Source organism: Corvus brachyrhynchos, unplaced genomic scaffold, assembly GCF_000691975.1.
Source record: "Corvus brachyrhynchos isolate BGI_N302 unplaced genomic scaffold, ASM69197v1 scaffold5, whole genome shotgun sequence".
Lineage (NCBI taxonomy): Eukaryota > Metazoa > Chordata > Aves > Passeriformes > Corvidae > Corvus > Corvus brachyrhynchos.
In genome coordinates, this window is record NW_008238321.1 from 3,149,598 (window position 1) to 3,158,970 (window position 9,373).

Consider the following 9,373-nt stretch of genomic DNA (forward strand, 5'->3'; position numbering starts at 1 on the left):
GTTCATGGCAGCTATAAATCAGTGCTAAATTCCAATTATGAACATGATGTTGAACACTTCATTTAACTATGGGGTTGGTGGGGTTTTTTTCCTCCCTGGCCCCCAGGGGTGGCTCTGTTAGCCCTGCTCCATGTAAGTGGTGCCTTGTGCATGCCCTGTATGCAGGCAGGTGCCCTGCATCCGCAGGGTGTCTGGGCTGGCCCACAGGGTCAGCAGGGTCTCCAGCTGGCTCATGGCTCCAGGGTAGGAGTGGGGCTGGGTCTGGCCCCTGCAGAGCTTCAGGACTTGAGGTGTGTCTGGGGGCCTAAGTTCTTGCCTCTCTGGAGTATCTAGACAGGAACTATGCACATCCAGAACCTGGGAACAGCTCAGAGATACGGAACAACTGGGCTGAGCGAAGTGGCTGTAGTTTAAAATGTTTATTCGTGGTTAAATGGCTTCCTTATCACCAGTGATAAGTTATATGCAGCTTGTAGGAGACCTGGTGTCTGCATCCAGCTCAGTGTTGCTGTCTGCAGTATTTAGTTTAATTCCTGTATTTCTATATTGCTGACTGAGCTCTTCTGAATCCTTTCCTCTACTTGCTGATGTTTTTCTTTGTTCCTGAAGCTGTCACCTCAAGACTTTTCAGAGGTGTTTGGTGTGCTTAGTTGGGCAGTGAAGTGACATTCAGTGACTGGAGAGAAAATGATGTGGTTTTTTTAATCAGTAACTGGTATAAATATTTTTATAAATTATAGAAATATATGAAATATTTTAGGAATATTTCATACAATTTTGGTTTCATTACAAGGGCGCAGGTATAAAATTATTACAGAGGAAGACTTGATTTCTACTGTGTTTTATACAGCACCATCTGATGTGTGTGGGAATCCTAAAAATGGCAGGATTTTTTCCTGACTAGTGTAGGAATGGTGTTTTAATTTGTATCAAGCTAGAGAGTGAGTGTTCAGAAAGTGAGTGCAGCTGCCAGCAGTGTACATGAGGCAAGAGGCAGCTGCTGATTTTGTCTATGAGCCATTCAAACCCAGCCAGTCCCAACTCTCCAGGTCAGTACAACTTTGTTACTACGAATAATCAATAAAAATGTGTTCCAGCATAAAAATAAGGCAGTCAAATGTTTATTAGCATGATGTCATAGTTCAGAACACCATTATTTCAGTGTTTGCATATTATGCAAAGACATTGGATGGATTTTGCAGTGTTACCTTTTATCAAGGAATAGCTGCATTGCAGGCACTGTGTGGAGAAAGGTAATGCAATTTTTTGATCAAGTGACCTACAGTACAGAAAGTGATTTGACAGATGAGATGGCTGTAACACCTTAATGTTACTTTATGGGTGGGGTAGGTATTGGTCACCTTTTCCCAACACATCAACTGACTGCTGACAAGGGGGTTCTAAAGACACAAAGGGAACGTGTGAAACTGGTGCACAGAAACCAAGAAGGCTGTTTCTCATTTAACAGTGTATACATTAATAAGGGAAAAATCAACCAGCATAAAAATGAGAAAATTATTAACTGCTTTCCATTATTTAACCATCTTATTTCTATCTTAGCCTTCTTAAGTGTTGGAGCACTTGGAAAAAAAAAAAAAAATGTAACTTTCTCCAGAAACACTGAACAGTGGAGTTTCATTTCTGGAGAAAAAAGAAGTCAGCATCTCTGCTGACTCAAAGCTGATAATGCTGCTTTTACAAAGTAGTCCACTTGTACTAATCCGAGCTGGAAGAGAGCTTGTCTCAGCTTTTCAGTGTATTTGTGCTATGGTTCAAGGCTTGTGGAGAGGCAGTTTTGCCACTGAATGGGAGAATTCTTTTAGAGTAACTGATACTTCATGTCCAGTTTGTTTTGGTTGATTATAGTTTCTGTACTGAAATAATTGCTCTTGCCCTCAGGGGTTCTGGGTGGAAGGCTTTCCTTTTATACTATATATACTTTATGATATTTACAGTTAACACTAATGCATTCCCACTTCTACTGTTCTCTCTATTCTTGCCTCTAGCTTGTCTACCTAAAATAACTGTTCTGCTTTGGGTGCTGAAAGGGTTCTTCCATCTTCAGAGCTGGTATCTGCTATTCAGAACTGGCTCAAGCTGAAAATGAAGAAGAGATGAAGTCCAGGTAAATAAAGTACAAGTCATGTGTAATGCAACCTCTCATTACAATGAAATGCAAAAAATCTATGAAGGGAAAATAGCATCAGATATATTTATGATATCAAAAAACTGTGGGGAAAGTACTCCAGCATTTTTAGATATGGTTTTATCTTAGATCGCTGAACTGAAATAAAGATGTGAGGTTCTCTCATATTTGATAAATTCACATTTAGGAGGAAAAGGGCAGCATTATTTCTAAAGTTTATGAGGTCTGGGTAGTTCAGCTATTCAGTGGAACATCCTTGATAAGCATGAATTTCTAAGAAATAGTGCAAAGGAAATTTCTGCTGACAGCCACTTTCTGTTTTGCTCTCATGACCGTAGCTGGTTATCAGTTACTGTGCATGAGTAACCCAACCATTACAGACTCTTTCACTGTGTCAAAACTAATTCTCCCTTAGTTTGGTCTGTTCAACTTCCTTCTCTTTAGAGTGTTTACATATTTAGAGACTTAACTCATGTCTTTCCTCAGCCCTTCCATTTTTTCCCCAGGACTGTTCTCAACTCGTTCACAATTTAAGTAAAACATGATGTCCAAAACTGGATACATAAAATAAGCTAGATAGAGAAGAAGTATTTCTTATCTTAAATATGTTTATTCACATGTACATCCCCAATGTACTTTGCTTCTTTAATAGTGTGTTCTCATTAACTGAACTTGTGATCCACCTTCATTCCAATCTTTTTCCTCAGAAATGAGATAATGTAAACTGGCAGCATTAGCTGACTTCAATCATTCAGCTACCAGGCTATTCCCAAACCTTATTGTCTGAATACTGAATATTGTGTTGATTCACATTTAACAAAATTTGTCTCTGTATTTCATATTTATATGTTGAGAGCTAAAACCACTCACTGCCTACAGGATGCTACCCAGAAATGTCCTGATCATCTACTGCTTAGGAGCTGAGTGAACTGAACAGCTCGGGCAGATACTGACATGCGGCGTTGTTGCAGCATGTGGGAGTGTGATGTAATGCAGATGCACTTACAGTGAGTGTTCTTTTTTTAGGTTTTTATTTTATGGCCAACAAATCCATCTACAAATACTACTCCCTTCCTCAATGGGTAAGAAATCAGCTAATAATTGTAGATTTTTAAGGCATACTACAAATGGGTTTGTAGGCATCAGCTCACTCTTTTGAGATAGTAGTGAGTTTACAAATGCAAATAAATAATGCTAAGTCTTAGCAAAGCATGGAGCATAAAAGGAGTAAACACAGAAGTGCTTCATTTCAAGCAAAAGCATAATTGGCTCTTCTGCATGATCCTTCCATTTATTTGGTGTAAATGTTCCCACTGCAGTCTTGTAAAAGTATGGAAAATATGGTAAGTTACTACTTGGGCAAGAGTATCAATAATGCAACTCCAGTTAGCAGCACACATGGCTCCAGTGACCTTTGGAGAAGGAACTGTGCTGTTCTGCAGCAATGTGCAGTGCAGCAGTGTGTGCACTTTCACTGAGACGTGAGGCTCTGTAATGAATTTGTACAATAACTACAGATGTGGGCAAGGATTGTAATGACAAAAATTTGAAGCAACTGCTACTGCTCCATTCAGGCTTTTCATCTTCCTTAGCTGTATTCTGGGAATCCACTTAAAACTGCAGTCTGGCTGACAGCTGCGTTAAAACACAAGTATTGATAATCTGGGTATTCGAGGTTGAAAACATAGACAAATTTCATTATTAGAAGCTGAAAAGTACAAAAATGTCTCTTGAGTATTTTGTGTCTGTATAATATGTATTGTTGTTAATGTGACTCCCAAATGCATTATTCAGACCAAAAAAAGATGGAACTAGAAATAGTATCCAAGAGGAGAAGCTCCTAGGGACATCACACAGTATTCTGCAGGTATCCTTCTGCCTCTTTTACACAGCAGATTGGGATGAAGTAAGAAAGGCAGTACAGAATGTGCAGTGGATGGGCTCTGGTGTGCTGCTGAGTGAACAGCAGGAAGGGGAGGTAGCCAAGAAGAACACTTCTGGGAATAGGATCAGTTTTGCTCATGCCCACAGTCACGTTCATTAGCTTTGTTTTCTCATGTGTTCTTGAATTGCAGACATGCAAGTACTGGAGCAATGCAGTCAGAAATGAAACTTACCACTGTGGAGGGATTTCCACAGGGACAAAATTCCGGTTGCACAAATGAACAAAAGCTGCTGCTATGGTGCAGGCAGCCCCCAAGGCTGGGGAGTCACAGGTGTCCTGTGTACACATGGTGTAGAATGGCTCGGGCTCCACCTGGGCAAAAAGGGATGAGTTAGGGGAGCAGGGGGACCTACAGGTAAATCCAGAGGTTGGGGTTGTGTCCCCTTGCTCCTGCCTACTTAGGACCATTCATAAACCTTTATTCCCTTCCTAGCAGTGAGGAGGTTATTTCTGTTTCCATATTCTAGACCTATATCCTAAAGAGTAGTGCAGTCATGCCACTACTCTGTGGATGTCAAAAACTTCCCTTTATATTTATGATGATAAAACCACCTTTTTTTCTATCTGGATTGCTGTTTGTTTACTTCTAAAGTTCTCTGCAACTAAACTTCTATATCCTTGCAATGGTTATGTGTCTTCCTTGGAAGAATGACACATAATTAAGACAGTGCTTCTAGCTGAAGTTCTACTTACAACTTTGAAGCAGTTCCTAAGAAGTGAATGTGGTTCTTCAAAAAACACTTTACAGATGTTTTGCTTCTCTGTAATTGGACATGGCTTCTCTTTCTTTGGTGCAAGACTGCACTTGTTCACCTGAGAAAACAGAATTACGGAAGTTGGTGGATTTGGGGTTTTTTTTACATACATCAGGGTCGTAGGACAAGTTCTTCAGATATCCAGTGTGAGCTGGTTTGAAGAAAGATATGGGCAGCTCAGTACTGTGCTCTAATGTTTATTGTTCATTACTGTTGAGAGGCACTTTGCAGATTAGCCAGTTTCCTTTTCCTATTGATTCTGTTACTCGCTGAAGGATTTTGCTGTGTAGTTGCTGACTTAGAAGGCAGTTGGCTAGTTCTCTTTTCAAAGTTGTGCTTTTACTAGCTCTTTCTGATGGAGAAAAAAAACTTCAGATCCTTGTTGGGTTGGTCAAAGGTAAAGGTGGCTTTAAAAAAAAAACAACAAAACTACACCACCAAAAAGTTTTAAGCAAGTGTAAATTGTAGTTACTTTAGTTACTAAGGAAAATGAACTGACCGTTTAATCTGTGCTAACCCTCATCCTGCAGAAGTGAGACACTCAGTCCCCTTCTGTTGTGCAGCCCTGGCCTTGTGATGGTGGAGCTCTGCTGATGTCCTTTGCAAGGTCACTGTGTGACAAAGGCTGGGATAAAGCTCCTAGGAGCCAGTCAGAGTTTACAGTTCAGTGTAAACCCTTCCAATCAGTAGTGCAAGTGCAGCCATTCTGCCCCTAACGAAGGGCACTGAGGACTGCCCTGCTTCTTTATGACACTAAATTTCTTATGTATTGCTTTTAATGGATTATTTTGTTCAATGTCTCTGGGGAACTTTTCCATTTTTAGGAATATATTAGAAATTAATATTTCTAGCAATTAAGAAAATTGTGGCTATGGTCAGTCACATTGTGATCCTGCCTCATTATTAACAAACATAGGCTGCAAGCTCATGAACTGTATCTCTGCAACAGCAAGAAGTAGTACAAGATACTTGAAGCAATTATCTCTTTTACAGTAAAGCACTGACATAAAGCAGAAAATGAGATTTCTGTTCCCAAAACTCGGACATCTTCTGTGAAACAGGATAAATGGAACAGTCACAAAATCTTTGTGGTAATAAGATGCTGCTTCCTTTTCTTTTTGGTAATAGATTTGTACAAGGGATTTAGAGGATCCTGTCAACATGGCTTGAGAGCACGTTAAGGCTACTTTTCTTGGTTGGTTGCATTCACAAATGGTTCTGTACAACTGCACGTTTGTGTATTTAGATTATCTTCAGCTGATGACAGAGTACATGAAGTAAGCAGAGGTATAATGTTACTGGTATAAAATTGTTACAGCAAAACAAAGAGGCTCAACATACCCACCTAGAACTAACAGCTCTAAAGAAAACTTCAAATTGTGGCCTGAGTGATGAACATACAGATTTGGCCGAGACCTGATAGCACCGTCCCTGCATTCCAGGAAGAGGTGCTTTAAGGAGGAAAACATCAAAGATACTTGGCTCCAACTTCAGTTTCTTGTGAAAGCAGCAGCAGGAGCCACCTCTGTGTTTTACCTTACCACATAGGCCAAAAATATTCAATGCCTATTTATGGGGAATTCTTAAACAGTTTTTAGCAAATTTGTGCAACCTCTTCCCTGGTTAGACACAAAACAATACAGTGTGCTGCTGTTTTCACTATCGAGCTTTAGTTCATCTAAGCCAACCAAGTGTGTCAGACATTGCCCTCTGTGCTCAGCAGCTCTGCACACAGAAGCCCCTCAGTTCATTACCTGCCAGCTGTGTGTGAACTCCTGCACATTGTCAGTGAAGGAACCATTAGGCACCATCCATTCATTTCCAGCTTCATTATCATTGGTACCAAAAAGCCCAGCTGAAATACCTGGGAGGAAATTAAAATGGAATAAAATAGGAGTTGTCCAGAGTAGGTGCAGGAGAATTACAGCAGCTGTCTCTGGGCTCTGATTATTCTGTCCAGCAGGGCTCAGCTCTAGTGTGGAAGAGGGGAAGCTGCCCAGCCTGCATTGCCATCTCATGTCTCAGCTGGTCATGGGCTTCTCCTGAGCATACCAAGACATCAGATCCATTCTCTGGTAATCTTTGGGGGGTGAGTTTTAGAATAGTGTGGGGTACATGGATAGGAATGCATTCCAAGTATACCAAAAGGCCTGTGAGGTTTTAGGCGTCCCTCTGTAGCTGTCTTGCAGGTCTGGCAAGCTAAGCCTGCTCTAGAGCAGATCTCTCAGCCGGGGTTTGGGGCTGGGCTGACTGCAGTACCTCTGCCTCTGCTTTCTGTCTGCTTTATTGCATTGAATCAACAGTAAAATAGAACTTGTTGTTCTTACTGGAATGGTGCATTCCATGCTCTAGATGGCAATTACTGGGAATGCCTAGGGCCATTTCCAGGGTGTGTATAAATGGAGAAAAACAAGTGAAGGACTGCACAGATGCTGGTACTACTGATCATACAGATAATTCAGAGATAGCAAAAATTATGAACAGCTGTATGATTGATACTCACCGTGGTGCCACCCAGCCAGAGTGACAGTACAGAGATCATACTGAAAGTCACAAGAAACAGAAACTCCTTTGTGATCAGATATTTCTATTTTGTTGGTTCCTCGCCTTGAATTCATGGTACTATTTTCAAGGGATTGATCCAGTACTTGGCAGTTCTCTTCCATAAAGGAGAAGTTATACATCTTGGATATCTGTTTTAAAATGAAAATGCAATTTCAAATCTGTCATAGTGTAAGTTCAGTCACAGGCAAACACAGTCTGGATTTGCATGTGGGATGAGGCCAACTTAGTCCAGAATTACGGGAATAAGAACGGGGTTGTGTTAAACTTCCGAAAGAGCAGAAAGCGCAAAGCCTCCCTCACTGCCATTCTTTTAGGCCATGTCAGAGGAAAGTTGAAAAGTTTCTTTCATACACAGAGAGCAAAGAGGCAGCCCTTGAGTTAAGGGTTTTGCTTTGACGAGGTATTTTCTTTTTAAGAAGTGGTTACTTTAAAGCCCTTGTCTGAGAGTGCTTCTGATCTATGTTTTGAGAATTAATATTTTAAAAACTTCTTTTTTGTCGGTTGAAGGAAATTTCTGCCAAAAATAAAAAATGTTTGACTTGCTCTTCCTACCTTTAGTCGTGGGTAGATACTCATCACAGTCTGGTTCATCTTCACATACAGTGATCTTGAGTTCCTAGTTTCCTCATTTAGTATTACAGTGAAAGCATTGTGAACAAAATCCTTGGCAAGAAGTACACTGCACTTTGATGCCAAATCATACATTTTTCCATCAAAAGTCACAAGATGCTTGGTCCCCACTAACATAGCATGATCTGGAGAATGGCATTTCAGAAGAAACATCAGTGAGTTTTCCACAGAGCAGTAAATGCTGTGCATACTGCAACACACACAGCTTCTTGCTGGCATATTCTTAAAATAATTTCTCAACTTATTATTACACCGACATTACTACACTTACATTTTAATTAGTTACACTGTAGTTGCTCTGCAACAAAACTTTCTCAGAAACAAAGCAATTTCATTATTTATTTTTTGTTATAGATTTAACTGAGTGCTGTAAAACTTCGATAAACTTGAATTGGGATTCAAAGCTCATCTTGATTTATCATTATACGACTTGATAGTCATATTTATAAACACACACACTATACATTCTTATGCAGAAAAAACAAGAATATTGTCTCCAAAAATGACCCTTCCAAAACAGTGCATCAAACAGCTGCAGTCCAGGAAATTCTGCTGATCATCACTCCCCTGATTTGGTCACTAGGACCTACTCAGCCTGCTGTTGTGTCTCTGTCTCTGGGGAGGAAACCATTAAAAAGGGTTTTCTGGAAAAGCCATTCTCTTTAAGGGACAGTTGGGACTGTTAGTGCATTCCTTTAGCTTTTAGCAATACTTTTACAGGCAGTACTGTCTCTGAAGTTTTGGTAGGGCTGAGCTTGCTCATCCTAAAGGCAGCAGAGGTCAAGGCACCAGTTTCCAAGCTTCTCTGCCAGGACACAGAGCCAACAGGTATGACTGGCACTGAACCGTAGTATCAACTCACAGGAGCATATGGATAAGGCAATAAATGACACTTGCTGATTTCTAGTCTCGAGAGTAGAAGTGTAAGAAGTTGCAAAATTTGCATGAATATTAAGTAGAGCAGTGTTACTGCATGTCAGCTTTGCCCAGAGTGTTGCTCTTACACATACCATCACTGTCTTACAAGAAAGACTATGTAAGTTTATAGGAAAATTATTAATAACCATCTCTATGTAAACTACTATTCCAAATATGATTTTTAAAATAAAGAATTAAGTGGAAATAGACCCAGGTACAAAACAAAGCAGCACTTTGAAAGGGCTTACGTTCAAAGGGGCTCTCCATCATCCTCCGTTTGAATCTATAGTACTCTGCAAGGATGTTGAGATTGTAGAGGTCTTGCAGAGGCCTCATTAGTTTTTCTCCAATGAGGTAAGTAGTAACATTTGCCAGCTGCAGGGACAGGTCTGCTTTAGGCAGTACTGGCATTTT

General features: G+C 40.4%; 1 protein-coding gene and 1 long non-coding RNA gene across 2 annotated transcripts in view; one reads left to right on the forward strand and one right to left on the reverse strand.

Annotated features, from left to right (window-relative positions):
- Window positions 1-1,105: 1,105 nt before the first annotated feature.
- The window catches only part of LOC108446680 (apolipophorins-like), a 9,482-nt gene continuing 1,214 nt past the window's right edge, over window positions 1,106-9,373 (reverse strand). The window contains exons 2-8 of the mRNA XM_017733946.1: window positions 9,208-9,373; window positions 7,964-8,166; window positions 7,350-7,539; window positions 6,601-6,710; window positions 4,785-4,904; window positions 4,264-4,403; window positions 1,106-2,097 (exon numbers count right to left, since the gene is read on the reverse strand). Of these exons, the coding sequence (XP_017589435.1) occupies window positions 2,082-2,097; window positions 4,264-4,403; window positions 4,785-4,904; window positions 6,601-6,710; window positions 7,350-7,539; window positions 7,964-8,166; window positions 9,208-9,370 (942 nt within the window). The 5' untranslated portion in view covers window positions 9,371-9,373 and the 3' untranslated portion in view covers window positions 1,106-2,081. The remainder of the gene's footprint in view (window positions 2,098-4,263; window positions 4,404-4,784; window positions 4,905-6,600; window positions 6,711-7,349; window positions 7,540-7,963; window positions 8,167-9,207) is intronic.
- LOC108446681 overlaps window positions 2,005-9,373 on the forward strand; it is a 9,232-nt gene continuing 1,863 nt past the window's right edge. Inside the window, exon 1 of the long non-coding RNA XR_001861959.1 lies at window positions 2,005-2,125. This is a non-coding gene — a long non-coding RNA (uncharacterized LOC108446681). The remainder of the gene's footprint in view (window positions 2,126-9,373) is intronic.